At 30.0% G+C, this 21,293-nt stretch overlaps 1 protein-coding gene across 1 annotated transcript; it reads left to right on the forward strand.

The window, feature by feature from the left end:
- Positions 1–50: 50 nt before the first annotated feature.
- Positions 51–19,383, forward strand: LOC132738560 (QRFP-like peptide receptor). The gene is made up of 3 exons (XM_060726069.1): positions 51–1,104; positions 16,166–16,580; positions 16,823–19,383. Exons 1-3 carry the CDS (start codon positions 671–673, stop codon positions 17,480–17,482), a joined length of 1,509 nt encoding a protein of 502 aa, XP_060582052.1. The 5' UTR covers positions 51–670; the 3' UTR covers positions 17,483–19,383.
- Positions 19,384–21,293: the final 1,910 nt, after the last annotated feature.

Below are 21,293 nucleotides of genomic sequence, written 5' to 3' on the forward strand. Positions count from 1 at the left end.
GGTTATAAAGGAAAAGAAAACAACTTAGGTGATAATAAACTGACTCAAACATGTTTAATAAAATCGGAAGTTACCTGGTTTGTATAAAGGATAACATGTTAACAGATTTGTTTACAATGTTTACAAAATTTAACCCTGGTGTGAACTCCCTTTAAAATTTATTATTTTGTTGGATGTTGCTTGCAAAGTATTCGTTTAAGATGTTTTTCTTTCGCCTTAAGATGCCGTCAACTCGTAACACCAGTAGATAGTTTCTTAGCGCATGAATTTCCAATATTTGTCAGGGAGAGCTTTTCTCGGCGGAAGGAATGAAATACCATCTGATAGTTGAAATTCTATGGCCATGTCATAACACTGCGTAAAATCAGTTCTGTAAAGATTATGCTAGTTAGCAGTCTTGATTGCTAGATTGCCAGGGTGATAACTGCTTTCAGGATAACTTACATTTATAAAAGTGATCAACCCAAAACTGTTATTGTTAAAAATTACATTTGTTGCATTTTGTTTCCATTTATTGTGAACTTGTTGGAAATATTGTTCACTTTTTTTTTGTAAAAAATATTAGATGTCTATCAAAATATAGAACGATTATCTGTACAATAACTTACTCAATATTTTTAATTATATTTTAACATTAACTTTACAAAGGTGTACGGTTAATATATTCAATATGGAAATGAATTACAGTTATAAAGGTGTTTCGGAAAATGATACTGAAGGGAAATATGAGTATCATACACAAAGTATTTGTGAACAAGCGACTGTTTATCATCAGGATTACACACAACTAGCCCCTGTTACAATTATTGTTGTTATTTGTTATATATTTGTGGCAGTGCTTGCAGTACTGGGGAATTTACTAGTGATTTGGACAGTATGGCGGAATTGCAACATGCATACCGTAACTAACTACTATATTGTGAATTTAGCTATTTCTGATCTACTCGTTGCATCAATCGTAATGCCTCTTAAACTACTCGAGTATACGGCGGATTGTGAATGGCATATTTTCAAAAGTGATGGGCTGTGCTCGGTTGTTTCTTACTTACTGCCTATATTTGTTTTTACAAGTGTGCTTACCTTGGCGGCGATTTCATTCGAAAGGTAATTTTCACTTTTTGTTATTATAACTCTAAAATAATAAAATGTTAGAATCAGCTTTATAATTTTCATATATTTAAATGAGAAAACGATATACTTTTCATAATATAATTGCCTACTCTATCTGTTTTAATATCGAATGCTTATTTCCAAAAATATTTCAAAACTGTTAAGTTAAACTAGTACTTTGAAAAACAATCTGTTTTTCTTTCTTCGCGATAAAACATTGTAAAAATAATCGTTGATAAAATACTTAAACTTAAATTGAACGATATAAAACAAATATTTACAACAGCTTAAAATATATTGCTATTTTGTGAAGATCTATTTCGCTAGTATATTATATGCCTTTTTTGTAACAGCCAATAACATTAATTTCCGATAGGACCCACAGTAAGTTTAAACATGAGTTTATGTTATTTAAATGAAACGATAAAACTGATTTATAAATGATACATAAATTAGATTAAATTTCTTATTTGTAATAATAATAATAATAATAATAATAATAATAACAACAACAACAATAATTATAATAATAATAATAAAAAATAATTATTATTATTATTTTTATATATTTGTATTTTATTACTTTATCAAACATCGATTTTTAATAAATTTATATTATTTGCAAGACATAACTAATCTCAATTTCTTCGAACAAACTACATACTTTCTTCCAAAACGGTTCTCTATTATATATGAATTGATGGATTTTCTTAAAAGCTTTACTTTAATTTTCCATAGATACAAAGAGTACATGGTATTGTAAAACGGTGTTATATTGAATATCAACTTCATTTTTGACAGCTCTTTTGTCCACCAGTTTGTATTTCTGGTCATGCAATTATATTTTAGAGAAACGTCTGAAAGCCGAACTGAAATTTAGTCAATCATTTTGTAACAACATTTAATGTTTTACACACAAAACTGCGGCTATTTCATTCTATGTGAAGGTTAGATTTGTTCATTTCAGCTATAAGGAATGAGAGATGAAAAGATTTTCTATTCAAAAACAGTTATTTTACCGGTGTCTCCTGGCTAATAGCTTTTAGTACGATTGAAATATTCAACCAGAATTGTGTGAACGATGCTTTTAAAACTTGAATAGCCAAGAAAATGCATTCCAACATATCGTTTAATTTGAATATAAAGAAAATACGAATCCCGAGAGGACATCAAAAATGGCATAATTAAAAATATTGCAGGCTCAGTTTGTTTGAGCCTGTTCATTGATGGTACTGGAAATTGCAAGATACCGACCATGCACCATAGCGCCCGCTTTAATATTTATTACTTTAATAGCAATAAAAATTCTCTTTGAACCCGCAGTGTTAAGGTCAAATGACGACCTTCAAGCTTTACCTCAGGTGCCCCTCCGTGTATTATTTCAAGCGCGAACGGGCACCTGTGAAGAACCTGCGATATTCCGCAAGCTAGCTGGACAACAAGCATTAACATTAATGACTTAAGATCGAAAACAATAAAAAAAAAACTTTATATTTGTAATAAAGAATCCTTTTAATACCTCTTGGATACTTGTTTTATTCCCAATACTTTTTCCTTTCACGTCAGCAATAACTCATTTATAAAGTGATTTAAACAGCACTTTCTACTTTTATCATTTTTTTCTGAGCCAATGTAACATGCATTACTTCCTTCATTTTCTAAATCGTTTTAGATATTAACGGGTTTTCAGATTAAAATAAGTGGAGGTCCCCACAGGTAGCTATTTCGTTGTATAGTAAAACCTTTTCATTTTCATCAGATATTTTTCAGGCATTGGCTCGTTATTGATTTGGATAAAGATGTGTTTTATCGCATTGAATTTATTGTAGTTTCAAGGTTTTCATGTTAAATTATTACTTATAAAATATAAGCGAGGAATTAATATTGCAGCTTTTTACCACTTTTATATTTGTAATATTTATAATTTATTTTTTTACTAGCATGTGAATATTCAAATTAAATATTACAAAACTGGATGTACTAGATAAACTTTCTTTACCTTAGCTGTCATTAAAACAATACATGCTTCAAATAAAATTAAAATGAAAACAACATCTATCTACTAGAAAAGGTCTTAAAATAACCATTTTTATTGTGTCTTTCAAAGATAATTTCAAGTTTTATATAAAGAAAAAAAATCATTAAGACAAAAAATAAATCTTTTAATTTTCTAGTGTCCCTATCTCACTTCATGCCAGACTAACCTAGGTGGCAGAAACGTAGGATATGAAAGACGATAGTATGGAAGTCAAGATTTTAAACGAGCTGATAAAAACAACAAGAAATAATAGATAAGTTCGTCTCTTACTGATCCATTAGCCAGCCGTCTTCAAGTCGTTGATATGAATCAAATTAGAACGATAAGTTTTAAGTGTTAAGTTTGTGGCGATGAAGTTTTGTAATTTGAAGCCTATTTATCACTAATTGTCCTATTGATTGAATTTTGTAAAAAAAAGTGAAGTGTAAAATTGATTCCCAGTGTAGCGCTCATGAAATAATGCATGAACTATTACATAATTTTTTGATATTTTATTTTACACGGCGTTTTATCGTTCATTAAAAATACATTTCTCGTTACAATGCACTTATAATATGAGTATTTATAATATATTTTTCGTTTTATCCGCGATATGTTTTGCTTCAATATCTCGTTGGAAAATCAGCATTTTATACTAAGTAGTTTATTTCCGTCAAGTATTTTATGTGTCGTTCGGCTAATGAGACAAAATATTATCATTTGTACTCTTTGAAATGATCAGAAAGTTGCTTGAGACTGACACTTGATAATCTAGTTCTTTCCAAAGGAGTAAATATTTCTGTTTGAGAGAGAATGGCCGAAATCTGCAACGTGCAACTACCGTAATTGTCAAATTTTCTCCTTTATCTATTTGACATATCATGAACACGTAAAAGGTACTTAGATATCAATTGATATAAATTGCATAATGCCAAAGAAGATTCATGAATGACAAGAAGAGTGATGTGATTAGGTGTGAACGAGGACTGTCTCGATTATCAATTAATCTAAAAGTTTCTTTTTTTGGACGCAAAAAGGCAGGCTCTGATTTTCATGCTCAAATCCTCAGTTTACAAATTACTGCTATGTACATGTATAATAGTCAGTGCTCTTAGATAGTTTAAGGCATTTGTATTAAAAGTGAATAATATCAAAGCATTCTCAAAACAACTACCGAAATGGCAAAATTGAAAATGGTTCAACGATGGTACGGGACAGCACAAGCTAAAGTTCACTCCCTCTAGCAGCGGCTTAAGCAGAATTCAAATGGTATTTTTTTAATTTAGAAGCATCCGTATAAACAAACAGCTTCAAGTCTAAATATCTGTATAGTAAACTGTTGCATTGTTTTTATATCAAATATATTTTTATCATATAATACCATCAACACTTACTTTTAAATTATTCTATAATTGATGTTAAAATTGCGTAGTGTTGAATTTGATATAAGCAAATATGTCAGTCGACACGAACTTTCATATCTGGCTTATTGGTATGCTTTCGTTGTTAACTGAATTCCGCCCCTTCTTTCAATTCGAGTTTATTTAAAGAAATGATACAAATCGACCTTTATTATCCTAAACATAATCGATTCTTGGCTAGGCACATTTCATTATGTAATATCATGTTGGAAAATATAAGAATATGCATTACATTTGCAGTGTTTATGTAGGCAGTAAAAATGATAAAAAATGAATCTTATAATGATAAATAAAGATTTAATAAAAAAAGTCTATGCATTTTCCAAAACCATGTTTGGCAATTTTGCAAAGATATATAATTATATATTTTCTTTAGAATTTATTTAATTATTATCATGAACAGAAGAAAATTTACTTTATTTTACATTTTTCCATTTAAGGTATATTTATTCTATGAAATATAAGACAGTTTATAATTTTAGAATAACACAGGCATTAAATAGATACAAATTAATACCAATAAGACGAAATATCTATAGGTCATAATATTAGAATTAACATATTAAAACACAGAAATGAATATGCGGAAAACATAATAAAAATTGAGTAAAGGACAACTGTTATCTCAGTTGTACCCTGACATTTTTTCATAAAATAATAATAATAATAATAAGTGTACCACGTGACTAAGAAATTTGCACTATTACATAGGTAACAGTATTTTTTAACAGTATAAAATCTAGTCACGTGGTTTATTTTCTAAAAAAATTAAAATGGCCGCCATTTTTTCTTCTCGATTCAGCTTCTTATTTTTCTAAGTTCATCACGAAGGAGCATCACCAGAATGACTATGGAAAGAAAGAAACTTTAGTTGCTTTTTGTTTTACGCGTCTTAAATATCTTTTTGTTGAATAGTACGAAAGTAAATATCCGTTTTCTTAAGAAGTTATTGCATGGGATTATGTATGTGTCAAAATGGAACTAGCAGACGATTAAAGCACGCAACAAAGGATCAGCTTACCCACAAACTCATGTGTTGTTTATAAATTGTTATATTTTTCAGTCTAAAAATGATAATCTATTGTTAAAGGTATCTTACCCTAAAATGCAGCCAAAACTTTGTAATTGTTTGCATACAAATGTAAATTTACGTTGTTGATCGTTTCGGCGAGTGATAAAATTAATCACATAAAATACATTTGTATGCCAGTTAAGCCCGCAAAAGTTTATTTAATCCATTTTAGCTTCTTTGGTGAAGCAATATGTCTGCAAGTGTTTCGTTTTCACAGTCCAATCATATCTGTGACGGGAATTCAAGTCATTTCAATTGATTTGTGAGCTAATTTGATAAATTATATGTGAAAACATTTTGACCTTGAGATGCATCAAACTAATTTATCTCTTCAGGAATATTTCGGAATCTCCTTTGAGCAAACCATAGCATTATATAAAGCAATATATATAAGAAGTACATGAAGACATTATTGTAATATAACAATAATCAAACCGACATATATTTTTAGTTTATGTACCAAAAATACAGCTTATTTCATAGATATGCCTAATATGCATTTAAAACATCAGTAATCCTGATTGTGATATATTTGTGCATTGGAATGTGAGAAGTTAAGATGCCACCAATCCTTAGAAAATGATAAAAACCCACATTCATTAAACAGAACTGTAAATGTAATGTGTTTAGTCGGAAAAGGGTTTAGGAAAATGCTACATACATCTCTTTACCTTTTTAGACTACCAGCCTAAATACCTAAAACGGACTTTCCCGCTTTTCAGTCTGGACAAAACCATTTATGATTGTAAGGGAAAATTTTTAAATGCATGTATGAACGAGTATTTGGACAAAAAGAAAATATTGCAGACTAGGGTCCAAATAAGTCAGATAATTTTAGTCTATACTTGCTGGATCGGTACCATTTGTTGCAGCCAGCAAGCTAAGACTTTAATGAAAAAGTTTACGTCGGCCCCGTTTCCTGTATGTAGCAAACGTGGTCGTTAGCCTGTTATGATACTATATTTTAAGTTTTAAAATAAATATTGTATAATTATTTGATACGTGATCACCGTACCTATGTCAAAAACGTTTACTAAGATTTACATTGACGTTAAGTTCAACATGATGTTAATCAGCTATTCAACTGTTTCCTACTTATTTATATAACACAATATTACTGATTTACATATTGTTTATCATTTAATGAGATATATTCATTTCATGTCCAATCAACAATTATGTAGCTACACATTTCTATGGACAACAAGAGAGATATTGTTTCATTATTGTCACACAACATGAACGCATAATGTATTACATTTTAAAGAAATAACAAAATTAGTACCCCTTAAAAAAGAAACATGTCCTTCTGGCTTACAATTTGATCGAGACATGCGGACACAGCCAATTAATTAAGAACAAATTAAACTACCTAAAGAATATTATCTTAAGATATTTCATTTCTTGCAAAATTAGTTATATTTAATGTTCGGTCTTGTTTGTATTCAAAGCCGAATTAAGGTATTGCAATGCAAGAACAGGAACAATCGTGATTAACATTGTAAAGATTAAACTATTCTCTTTGTCTTTTTTAAACTCAAATTCTGTATAAATTGACTTTTGATTGAAAACATATGACAAAATGACATTTAACTTGGTTCTTCGTTCTGTAGACACAGACTCTAAAAGCTTACTGTGATTATATTTTAATTTTCAAAGCGTTTTATTAGTCATATGTGTGTAAATTTAGAACACAAATGAGAGCAAAGTTATTTGCAATTTTTCGTAATGACACCAGGGACGTCTGAACAGCCAGTCTGAATTTGCAACAAGGGGAAATTGAAACTGCGGACTAAACCTCTTGTTAAGATATCAATGCAAAATTGCATTTTTCGTCTAGATAATTACGTTAAAATGACAGAAATAAACACGAGATAATTGATTTTGTAATTCAATGCATAAGAATGCTTCATACTCTATCATATAGATTTGGTTTTTAGCTATTTATTATTTCTCTGGAATGGACAGATACGAGGACTTTCTCCAACTTAGAATACACCATCACATTTCTTTGTACTAATTAACATCGTAATTCATATCGTAATGATCAGATAATAATGAAAGTTCTTGAAAATATTGTATTTCAGTTTTATGTCTTTGTTATTTTTTATTACTTACACATATGATGCGACTTGTGTATAGATCTTACATATAATGGATACCTATTGTAATCAAAGTCCCCATTCCTGAAAAAATAATGGACACTTGTTGAAAGGGATAATCTCAAAGGTGTATTTTAATTTCAGGACAGTAGGTGCAAGTTACATTGGCACTTAGTGTACACTCATTGTCAGTTCAATAATTTGAGAAAGGATAAGCCTACATTTATGAAAGTAGGGATATTGCCTATGTTAATGACCTTTAAATTTCAAGCAAGTATTTTCCATGATCCCCGTTTCGTTTAGAGTGCAATGACATTTGCATTACTTTACCAAATGACACGGACGTTTGGTTACGTAAAAGTAATTTCCAAGGTACAACAGAGAAATCTATGTTAAAGATCTTCACTTCAAGTCTGATTACCAAATGTCTAATATTTGAATAATACATCTTTATGGAAAATTCAATTTTGTTGTATTTTGACTTCATTACAATTAAATCCGAATAATCGTTTTTCGTGTTTTTCCTTCAGATACCTAAATAATAAGGTAATCATTACTGAATATTAAGCATGATACATAATTTAATATACATGTACATATCGCCTTCAATAATGTAATAAAGCTTTCTCCGATTACAATATTCAAAACTTATACATTTGTAAAATACCTTTTCCTTAGGGCACTTATGTTTCACTTTAAATACATTTCAGACGTAGGCGTGTGATGAATATTTAATGTCTTTTGAAAACACTAATTGCTTTTAGACAATTTCCTTAAATTGGAGTTTTTTTGTATAGCATTGCCTACATTATCACCAAAAGTCAAGAAGGAAAGCTGCTGTCATCTTAATTGGTGAAAGCTGTCAAGGGACAATTTTGCTAGATCAAAATAGCTTAGATGTGTTTCAGCAAAACGCATCCATGTATGCATATGACGATATTATGTGATGAACTTCTATCGTTCCTCGTTCAAAAAGCCGAAAACAACCGCAACTTCTTTAACAAATATTTTTTCATTTACACATAAAACTTCAGAAAGCTGCATGATTGATTTGTAATAATTTTGTTCCTTATTTAAAACTCATAATCTAAATGACTAAAGTTGATCATATCAACTTTTTAATGACAAATACCGGTAGTCAATATAGATATTATCATGGAAAGGAAAATATAATCAGCATCAAGGTAAATCAACGACAATCTTTGTAACAAAATTATTATATTGATTTACATTAAAACTCTTCACTTCATATAAATTATGCACTAATACCCTCCAAGGACGGCATATTAAAATCGCACCGTCTCTCTGTTCGCCCGTCTGTCTGTGCGTCCCTTCTTACACAACATTCGTCTCCGGACTGTAATTTTGTCATGCATAGAAGGATTTTTAAGTATCTTGGCATAAATGTTTACCACATCATAATGATATGTCGCGCCTAAAACCCATGTCCATACCCAAAAAGACAAGGTCACAATTATAGTTTGAATGTTCACAACATTCTCAGTATTAGAGTTTAAAGATCCTGTAAAACAATTTTTATGGTTTTAAATCATTAATATGATGCTCAAATTAAGATTAAATCAATATTGTAGGTTCCAAAAAGCATTATTTATAAAGATATTACCGAATTTAACATTTCCTGTAAATAAAGGGGGTAATAAAACATTTATTTTTCTATAAAGTTTAAGTAACATTTTACAATAAGAAATAAATGCATATTTTTTAATGATAACATATAATATGTACAAATATTTGCAGTACATATTTTTCATATATTTCGATGTTTGAAAATTGGTTTATATGCATAATTATTTACATATATATAATTTCACTTAGTTTGGTTTACCACTTTGATCGCCAACATACAGGATCTTTAAAGGCTCACACATTCGTGTTCGAACTGAAACTTTGACATGCATGGAAGGACTTTTAAATAATCTAGCAAATATGTCTTCCACATCAAGTCAACGTGTCCTGTTCAAGACGCGTGCATTTTCCTCCGAGGTCAAGGTGGTAGGCTTGCTATAAATAACACTTCATTTCACAAGAACAATATTAAGTAAACAGTTACTTTTATTATCCTTTCTTTTCATAATACATCTCTGCAATACTTACAAAACTATACCGGGGGCATTCGATAAAAATAGGTTTGTAATACTTCTCGATTATGTATTAGATGAATGTAGATTGGAAAAAAAAATCAAAAACAAATCTTTCTTATAATATTTGAAACATGAATAAAGATGAACAATCAGGTATGTTTCTAGCCTTTATATTACCAGTTTGTTCTAAAAAAGAAAGCACTATTATTTTATCTGCTGAAGTTGACTTTATTTGTCTGTATCTCAGTGTGTAGATATTATCATCATTGTTTTCTTCCAAAATTTAGCCATAAACACACTTATTTTATAGATGCTATCGATGAAAGAAGTTTAACTAATTTAGAGGTTCTTTGTCGAGTTTAAATAGCAAAAAAAAATGTTCTGTAATTACAAAAGAAATAAAAAAGATTTAGATTAATTTCTAAGTAACGACTTTTTAAGTGACGACATTTTTTAGATAAAAATGTGTTGTCTTTACTTTTGCAAAATTAAAGATAAATTTTAAGGGGCGTTCTTGGTCTAGCAGGGAAGCTGTTTGACTTTAAACCACTTGCCCTTCACCGCTGGGTGTTCAATTTTCGCATGGGATATTGGACCTTTTTTCATGCGGCTAAGTGCCCTTTCGTACCTGAAATAATGCACAGATGTGCACCTGACGTTTTCTTCCACGAGTAAAACTATAAGTCTTAGTGCAACTTAAACCTCAATTAAAAAAATATGATAATACAATAATATTAAGATTGAATAAAAGGTATAAGCTGGACAATAAATGAGTACATGCTATGAACGCTAAGCAATCCCTTGAAGATAAAGATGGAAATATATCAACATTGATTGAATGTACGGGGAGATTTTCAATGCAGTCATAGGGCACAAATAAACCGTTGTAAGCATAAAATATAAATAGAAATATCAAAAGAGAAACAATTTTTAAACTCACACTTATATACTAAATTATGTTAAAACTGTGGTTGTTTGAACGATTAATTATCCAAATAGGTGTTAAGAGCTTAGATGTTGGATAATGTTTGGCCGCTATACCCTGACTCTACCAAACAATTTATTTCTATTAATGGTTCCAAAGTAATTTGTTACTGCTTTGATATTACTTTTGAACCATTCATAGAAATAAATAATACTATAATGGAGAATTTATAACCCTTGTTACTTGTGTCAAATTGATGTAGGCTGTTAATATCTTACAGCAACGTAGAGTTACTGTAAGTACTTACTTGTTTGACAAGTTTATACACGATATTTAGCGTGGTAAGGGTTTAAAATAGAATTAAAAGCACAATTATTTACTAACATACTTTAAATATTTTTTTCTTTATTTAATTAATTACAATATAAATGTATAAACCTGGTGAAATAATATAATTACAATTTCTGGTTTATTTGAATTAGTTTACATTGATGTGACAGAAAACTATCATCACAGCTTTGCATGAACGGTAGCAGAACAAATATAGTAAACAAAATACAACTGAATAATGGGTTTTTGTAACGTCAAAATATAAAAGCGTCAAAACGTCTGACATTATCTTTTCAGACAATGATAAAATTAATGTTAGTAAGAACGCTCATGCGCGGAATTGTTTATGTAATGTCATATTATGTAGATAATGAAAATAAAAATTCTTATGCTTTAACTTAATTTTTACGTGGGTGTTCTAATCTTAATGTTGGTTATGACAGTGCATGGCAATTTTTTTTTCACATTAAATGTTAAGTTTATTTAATATGTAATTTTCGAATGGATCAAACCCTCCCACCAAATACCAACGGCATCAAAGATCCAAGACGTTTTTATTCCATGTATAATAATTATCTCCACCTTTCTTATACAAAAACTATACATTGTTATTTAAATTTGGGATTTAAAATACATTTCTATTTCAGTTCATATCAAGTATTTCACTAGACGTTTAGTGTTTTTTTTTCAGATGGTCTAAATAATTGTTTGACAATCCTAATAAATCATATCATGATTGTCATTTCTTGAAATAGATGCCATTTGTTACTCTGCCAAGGGGTTTCATGAAAATCCCCGTATGAATATATCTCTAAATGTGTCTAAATTCATTTGCGCCATACACTATTTTTCCGGCCAAAGGATACAATTTTTGCATGTAAATCAAATAATTATATAAATAATTCCCTTATCAACTGCGTTGATGTTTTGTTGCGTCCACTTACCAAAACACGACAGGTTTGTTAAGAAACACATTCATCTTAATGTATTCCATTTTTCAAGATTAATAACCCTATAAGAAATTATAAGTCATTGTTATGCAAGCTATGCTAACATTACTATATAACTTTGCATGGAAAACTAAGAACTAACATTATGCAAGTTAACTAGTTTTATTTCGGCCCAGTCTTTTTTTTGAAAAGATACTTCATTTTATGATTAGTTTAACTTAAATCGTTGCTAAAAGTTATGGTCTGCAGCTTTCATAAACAACTTACGGTCTTGATTAAGAGTTCATGTTTGTTTATTTTCAGTATTTCAAAATCGAGTAAGCTATTTGTTGATATGAACAGGAACATCAAAAATTCAAAACAGCATGTCAACACTATTAAATGTTTGCAAATTTATTTCAAGATTCCTGGATTAATTAACAACATTCAAGTGACTGACACAAAGCAATGACCTTTGTTTCCAAAACTCTTTCCTATTTAAAACCTTACTTTTTACAATCTGTCTTTCTTTTTATAATAAAAGATCAATTCTGAATACATATACGAATTTTCAGATGATGATTAAGCAAAATTGCTTAAATAAAGGTATTGCATACATGTAGCATTTTGGCTTGAGTAATGATCCTTTATGGGTTAACACAATGTAACTATGTAAAAATGTATTCAAAATAATCACTCTGATAAATTTATATAATATACACGTATATAAAACAAGAGGATAAGATTTGTAACTTGTAACTTATGACGTCTTATATTTGAACAACAACTGTAATCAACACAGGCAATTAACCAAAAAAGAAAAAAAAGCAATTGAAATCCGTGGTTAACCAGAAATTGAAAATATAATAAGACTTTCTTTATAAAAACCAAATTTGGAAGTTGATATTACGTTTAAATTACTGTCATCAGATTAAAATCGTTTAAAGTGGGAGGCAGTTTCTCCGACAGAATGAAATTACATTCAATAGTTGGTTTTATATTTAGAATAAATTTCGCAGGATTGTTTCCTTATTTATTTTTAATGATATCAGGCGTGTAAATTGAAAAGAAAGCTAATAAACGCCCAAATAAACCTTCAAGCAGAACAGTTGAAAGTAATTATTTGGAACGATAAGATATAAAATAGACGGTAAAATTCTAATGTCTTTGAAGTGCGTTCAGTTCTAAATATAACAGATTGATGACTGAGTTTTATCACAGTCGTTAAATTCCTAAAAAAGCCGCATTGTATCATCTGATGTTACATGAGAAACTCAATTGTACTGATCAGCAATTCTTAGGAAAACAAACAAACAAACAAACAAACAAACAAACAATCAAGCAAACAAAAAACACGTTTACATGGTTTAATGTCATGTAAAATGGCATATTTTAAATTTTAGAAAAGTTCAATATTCAATTATTTTAGACATGCATTTTCCATTCATAGATACAATTATTCAAATTAGTAAAAGCTAATAGTTCTATTCAAGTTGACAGAAATGATAAAGCCATTTCATTATAACGTAATCCTAGTACATTAAGAACTGACTTGCTGTGGCTGGTTCTGGAGAAAAAAATTAATATGAAAGTAACCTTGAAAGATTTTGTCAAGTGAGTATTTTTTTAATCAATCTCGACTTTTGTAAATTTTTCCGTTATTAGAAAGTAAGCATACATATGATATTTACAAAATACTCGTTTACAAATTATTACTAACAAGCGTTTTTATTAAAAAAATAATGTATGAATCACTTACTTTGAGAACACTACCACGAAACCACGTGATTAACGACAGTTAATTTAACATGATTTCAGTAATTTTCACTTCACAGAAGTCACCGATTGCGAGAAATGCAGCATTACATTTTCTTGAAAAAAGAAAATAATTGTGCATTTGTTTATCAAGAGATGTATACCATAAGGCAATTTTGAAAAGTTTTTTTCTTTCTTGTTTTTTTTTTTATATTTCAATCTTTGTCGATTGAAAGTGTTAAGATCTTTAAAACAGAAACTTTGCCGAACTACATCTGATTTAACTTGCATATACCCTGAGTTTTGTACACATAAAGAAAAATATGCAATGATTGCTTTACAATGACAGAAATTGATTTTACAAAATGTCAGTTTCTGAAGAGCTTATCTGCAGACATGGAAATTGAAAAATGAAACATAATATTAATGTGTCTTCAAAGTAGAACGTTTCAACAGCATTGCTATTTTGTTAGTTCATTTATGTATGCGTGCTTATAATTTGTTGTTTTACTGCAGTAATATTAACAAAACAGATATTATATCAAATATTAAAACAATATATACATGTATACGTTTTATCTTTGATTTAATGCAGACATTTATGCAGCGCTCACAGTATCGTCAGAATCTCCTAAGTCAATGACTATGAGACAAATTATTCAAATCAGTCTTATTATGGATGCATGTATCGTTTTGTATATTTTTAGATAAAGCATTGAAGTTATCATTTGGAGAATTGACCTTACAAAATGAATAAACATATTTTACCAGAAGTATTAGGTTAAATGTGGATAACTTCCGGTATTTTCATGCAAAGAAGTGTTTGGAATACTGATAACGTGTGGTCTCGTTATTGTAGATGAAACTTAAATTTTCTTTCGCGGATTTTAAGTAACCACAAAAACACAAAACACAAACTCTGTGGCCGAGTTGTTAAAATTGTTAACTTTAACCCTCAACGACAGGGATATTTGATTATATCATGCGAGGAAGCTACAGAGCTATCTTACGTTACATTTGCGGTTCTACTCAGGTGCCTTTTCGTGCCTTGAATCATCTACAAACAGCAATTCAGGCTCAATAATGTGGCAAAAATTTGTGTTAATGACTTTTGTGCTTATATTTTGTTAACAGCTAGATTTATGAACACGAAGTCGTTTATTTGTCTGTACAAATAGGGGCCTAGCACCCATAAAGTAATGGTCCAATTTACATTATAACATAAACATACATACTTGCATTCTGTGTGACAATAATGAAAATAAGTAACTGTATAACTCTTAATTTGTTTTCAAATAATTCAATAAATTTTAAATTTGTCGATTTGTGCTTTCTCTTGCAGACAGGTTGATTGTTCATTAAAAAAGGAGACAAGTACACGGAAAGTGATGACTCAATGGTCATTTTAATACAAACACAAATGCTTGTATTCCTTGAGATTATAAATGGAAATAAGTTATAAATCCAGTAATATAATTAAGTGCTTTAAGTTTAAGAAAATACTAGAAATTACAAATGAAATTGAAAAACGTCAATATAAGATCATATTATTCATATACTTTCCAATAAGATTATTTATGTAACAGAAGGGTTAAGCAATTAGAGTAGGTGTAAACGGGATACATTCATATAAGAACTAGACGTATTCTAATACAGGCAATTTCATCTGTTCAACACATGTACTAATTGTTGTGTTTTTTACTATTCTCACATTGTAGTATATATTATTAACGTTTTGACAATTTTAAATTTACATCCTAAGTACTATTACAGCTACGTTGATTGATACGTGTTTTGAAGGTTACTCGAAAATCTTTTGGGATAACATTGCACTTCCGAGAAAATGCAAGGTTGTTTTGCACTATATTCAAAATATTCCATTGACAAAGTTATTATGTTTTATTGCTGAAAAGAAAATCTTCATTACATTAAGTTTAGTCATATACACTAGGCAGTCAAGACCCTTTAGTGATAGAAAAACCAGGCGTGCAAAGAAAGTACTGGTAATTTACGATATTTACTTTCATTCCGAAGGCCCTGTGGTACAAGTTAATTTTTCTGAGGCTTAACTATTACTGGAATGTCTTATAAGAAAAAATGTAATTGAATGTGTTTATACATGATAAAAATCGTCGCCCCAGAACAATGCTTTTTCCATAAATGTGACTTTGCAAAAATGTTTCTTCATGTCTTTATATGCTGTAAAGATGGAACAAATAAGATACCATCGAACAAGAAATGTAGACAAATCTACTTTCTGTTATTTAGATACACCATAAAGTGTGATTTATGTTATGTTCAGAAAAACGAATAGCTTCGTTTAAGACCAATCATATCACTACATAATTATATTGTTTTCGTGAAATTCATGTTTTTGTAAGCTTCTTTTTCTTTTGTTTTAGGTACTATGCCATCGTGCATCCTTTGTCGGCAATGAAGATAAACAGTAAATCAAGAACACGCAAGATAATCGCCTGTACTTGGATTATACCAATAATAGTTGCAAGCCCATTCGTCTACTGCCAGAGTCTGGCTTTCACTATATATAGCGACTATGGGCAAATATCTCGTGAAATTTGTAACGACAGATTTGATGAAATAGATATTGCCATATATGGCAATGACGAAAGTAAACTTGGTGAATTCAGAAAGGGCTACTTCATTTTTCTGTTTTTTATCATTTACGTAATTCCAAGTGTGGTCATTCTAACAACCTGTGTTAAAATTGCTGTGAGCCTTCTTCAACCAATTACTGTGGAAAACTCTATCTTTGGAAGAAAGGAGAACAACAGGAGACAAGAGGAAAACAAGAGAAAGGTATTTACAACAAGATGCTATTTTATAAATTAGAAATCTGTAAGTGATATCATTCTATAACAATTAAATACAACTGAAGCAAACTCTTTGTCAATTTAGAAAGTGTAATGTGTATGGTTAAAATGCTTTTACAAAAAACGTATATCTTTTATATACATTGTCAGACCATGTTTTTGCAAAGCAGAAAGGTGAATGTTTCAATAATAAGTGATAAGTGATATTTTGTTCTAATATACTTTCAGGTTGCTCGTATGGTTATTGTTATTGCAATCACTTTCATTATATCCTGGTCTCCACAATATCTGGTGAGTGTGATAAGTCAGCTTCAAGAGAAAAGTTTTCTTAGAGAGCGTAACTTCATCTTCACCATGCTTATAACTCACTTTTGTGGATTTCTTAACAGTTGCCTGAACCCAATTATATATACGGCAATGAGTCAAAAATTTAGAAGAAGTTTTCAAGATATTTTGCGGCATGTATTTTTCTGTTTTTCGTGTCCATCATTGGCACCAACTACTTTGAACTATGTGGCAACGCGTAGGTACACATCCACCGTTCGCCAGACTTTTTCCGATACGGATGGTAACCATATTCCTCTAAATGACACAATTTGTAACAGTGATGTGATATGTGGGAGGCGATTAAGTGGAAATAAAAGTAGTTCAAGTAGTGGGACAGATTCAGATATTAGACAAAACCCGGTGTGTGGCAAAAATGCAGTGAGAAAATACATCTTTAAAAAACCGGCTTCAAATGGAATGATCAACAAAGGAAGCGACCCAGAAAAGGAATGCGTGTTAAGAAGTGGCCCTTCTCCTATTCCTAGACTAAAAAGCATATTAAAGAATGGTGGTAATGGGTGCAATAGGCATGATACCGATACTGATGATGGCGTTGAATAGTCGACATAAATATATATAATAAAAAATATCAAACTTAATTTCAGTTAGAATGGGAAAACACATTTGTCACGTTAAATTTTTTTTGTGAAGTTCGTGTGCTTAAAATTACATTTATTTCACTTAGACATTTTTATTTTGGATGTTCGTTATGCTTTGTAATGGCAGATTTTGAAATGAACGTTACTAAAGTATATACAACTTTGTTTATTGAACATACTTTTGGCATACAACTTCTTACCATTAGGTTAACACAATTGCGTTTAGACACATATCTTATTTTTAAAAGCTTTTTAATATCTTATGTTTAGGTTAATGTATACTTAAAATGTATATTTTACAATATCAGTGATATTAAAATTGAAAATTTTATTTCATGTAAATATTCAATAATGTATTTTGATATTTTGATTGCGAGTTAATTGCTTATTTTGCATTAAATTTCATAACCTCATTTAAATCATTTCTGACAATTAATCTTATGTTTTAAACTAATATACACAATATATAATATTTTAATAACTTGTAGATCAGTGCGTTCGAAACTTATCATGGCCTATAACATTCGTTTAATTATACGTTGATATGATAAAATCATCACGACATATTTGTGTCAGCGTGAAGTCATCATATTACGTACAATTATCTTTCACATTATGTTATTCAATCTTTCTGCTTATAAATGTCAAAACTACAATAATTTTATAATACCAATTTATTATTGTCTATAAATAGTTATTAAATGTCATTCTCCGTGACCGATTGATTAAGTCTTACTTTCTGTAATAATATACAGGGCAATATCAGAGTACACTCAATGACCACCCCTTGCCCTAAATTTTTTTTAACTTTTTACTTTTTGTCAAACTAAAAATAAATACTATAATTGCGTGCCAAAGAACACTAGGATACGACATGACCATTTCAAAGCGGTGTCATTCCATGTTCTTTTTTGTGTGTGCTGTCCACAATAATATGCACTGATTTTCATCGCATATTCAGCATAACGTCCGTTTTATGAATAACTTACTTTCCCTCACACCTAAGCCCTACAATTTTAATTGTATTATTCATAGTTCGTATAGTATTGTTTTGTTTTGACACCCCTGCATACTCTGTCTTTGTACCTTCACCGTCTATGCCCGTTATTTTTGTTTCCACTTGTCTGGCTAATCATTCGGCTACATTTCATGCACGGCGCTCTCACTCATTGATTTTTGTATTCATATCTTGTTATTACCATTATAAAGAAGCTTTTGCGAAACAATTAAAGGGACTCCCCTGAGTTGTTTTGACATTATTGGACCGAAAATATTTTTCCTGATAAATGTACCATTTGATGTAAGTTAAGACCACTAATCTTTCTGCAAAATTTCAGATCATTAGCGCACTTCGTTTTTCCAGACTAATAATTCAAATTGAAAAACAATGACCCAAAATGAGTTTAAACGCTTGTCACTTAAATCGGGCTAAGAAAAGCATTAAAATTCGATTTTTGATTTATTTCAAAGTATATTTATTAACTATCTTTGAATATAATTCTGTTTAAAGTGCCCAAGCTCATTCATATAAGAAAATCAAATGTTATGTTTTTAGGCTTTTAAACCTCAGTGGAGTCCCTTTTAAATAGAAATCAAAGTAGTCTATTGTCATAAAAATATTTATATTTATTTAGAAATACAATGTTGAATTGGAATTTACCGCCCAATTATTGAAAAAGTAAAGAACACTTGCATTGTATTCAAAGGCAGTTCGATCAGCCATTCAAAAATATTTATAGACTTTACTATTGAAAAATATGGACGTTTAAACTGGTGACTAGAATTTATAATGTGCTTCAAAAGTCGTATTGACCTCGGTGAAAATGATTTTTTTTAGTTCATACCACACCATATTCACCAGCCAAAAAGCCTACGTTTTTATAATGTTTATCTGTTCATGTTATTGTAATATAAACTATATTGACAATAAATCTATTTTACAGAAGGGTTTTTATTTTCAATTCCAAAAGTATAATACTACACTTGCAAAGGAAAAACAGACATCAACGGCTGCAGATAACAAACACTGTAAAGGTTTGCGTAGGGACTTTTACAATTGTGCATGAAACAAGTTTAATTGTAAAAAGCTATCTGCTGTCTGCGGTTTACAAAATTTGTTGTTTGAAACCATTTAAATCTCGCTGAATTAAATAAATAAATATGTCTGTAGCGCGTGCAATGCATCATTGCAAAGCTGTATGCAACCCCTACTAAATAAATAACATGGTAATTTGCTCTGGAACATTTTAAAATGCATGTATGTAAAAACAAACAAATATTTCATGTTAGAACGCTTTCAAGAATTTTCTATGAGATTATGAAATCACCATTATTAAATCTTAGATATACATTTATACCCTTTAAAGTGCCTATCCAAAGGTTGATGGCGAATTTTAAGGTAAATGCAAATGCCATATTTGTTTTCAATGGCCTGGTACGCGTTACTTAAATAATCAATAACCACCGTGACGAAGACTTATTGTGACGGCATTACAAGAAAGGGATAACAATAGAAATATCATGTCATTCATTGGATATTTCTTTCTGGGTTGTCATATTGTGATAAATCATATTGTGATACAAGGGAGAAAGAACATCAAAAACACTCCGCAATCTGATTTATACTTAGGGGCCACGTCCAGATAACCTCGATGCTCTTTCTATCAATATGAAAATGAAAAAGTGTTATTTGATTTGTTAAACAAAGTGTTAGCAAACTAACATTGTAACAATTAGTCTTTATAAATTAAATTTAGAAAAGAACAGAATGTTCTTTAGTCAAATTCAATGACGCTGATTTACCAAAAGATTTGATGCTTAAACTTTTTGACCATACTGTTATACCAATACTTAAATACGGTTCTGAAATATTCGGGTTTGAAAATCTCGATCAGCTTGAAAAGGTACACAATGGCTTCCTTAGGGAAATTAAAGCTAAGAAAAGCAGATAGTATACTAGTATATGACTTACGGCGAATATGGGATATATCCTATTGCTACAAGTATTTATGTTCAAGCTCGTATGATTTCATTTTGGAATAGGCTTTTCGTAGGAAAAGAACATTTATTGACCTTTCAATTATACAAATACGGTCTCAATCAAACTAGTTATGAATTTAAAGTGCAAAGTCAAAAGTATTTTTAAATGGTGAAGGGAGACCACAATATAAATGTTAAATATATACATAGATCGGTTAAACAAACACCAGTATAAAGTAATTTAGACAGTTCATTGCACGCCAAATACTGTTGTCTATCAGTAGAATTTACAGTAGCTCTGATTTCGGAAACTATTTAAAGATTTTACAAATGCGTGATTGCATCACTTTGTTTAAATATCGTACAGCAAATCGCAAGCTTTCAATTGAAACAGGCAGGTGGGATAAACTCCGTTTTCCAGAAAGAAATTTAATTTATGTAACCGTAATGAAATAGGTTCGAAGCGACCTTATTTGTTAAATTGTGACCGTTTTCAAAATTGAAGAAGAATCTTCTTCAGACGTACAAACATCCCTGAGATAATGGTATTAAGTTCCGTTAGGGTGCTATAATAAAAATCTGAAAAAGATCCAGGACAAGTGATAAGATACAAATGCCTCTCTATTTATTTACCTCTTACGTGTTTACTTATTTTTACCATACATGTGTATGTCGCCAATTACTACTTAATGTTGATTACTTAACGCATGTAAAATGTAGTCATAATATATGCTCCCTGAGGTGCATAGCGTGAAACCATTTCATACTGTTATCGAACTATAAAATTTTAATGC

This window comes from Ruditapes philippinarum, unplaced genomic scaffold (assembly GCF_026571515.1).
Source record: "Ruditapes philippinarum isolate M1 unplaced genomic scaffold, ASM2657151v2 ctg298_1_1_1_1, whole genome shotgun sequence".
Taxonomy (NCBI): domain Eukaryota; kingdom Metazoa; phylum Mollusca; class Bivalvia; order Venerida; family Veneridae; genus Ruditapes; species Ruditapes philippinarum.

Bases quoted from the DNA above. Each gene is read 5' to 3' on its own strand.
- LOC132738560 (XM_060726069.1), top strand. From the start codon at position 671: ATGGAAATGAATTACAGTTATAAAGGTGTTTCGGAAAATGATACTGAA. The intron at 1,105-16,165 runs GTAATTTTCACT...CTTTTGTTTTAG, and splicing joins GCGGCGATTTCATTCGAAAG to GTACTATGCCATCGTGCATC. The intron at 16,581-16,822 runs GTATTTACAACA...ATATACTTTCAG, and splicing joins AAGAGGAAAACAAGAGAAAG to GTTGCTCGTATGGTTATTGT.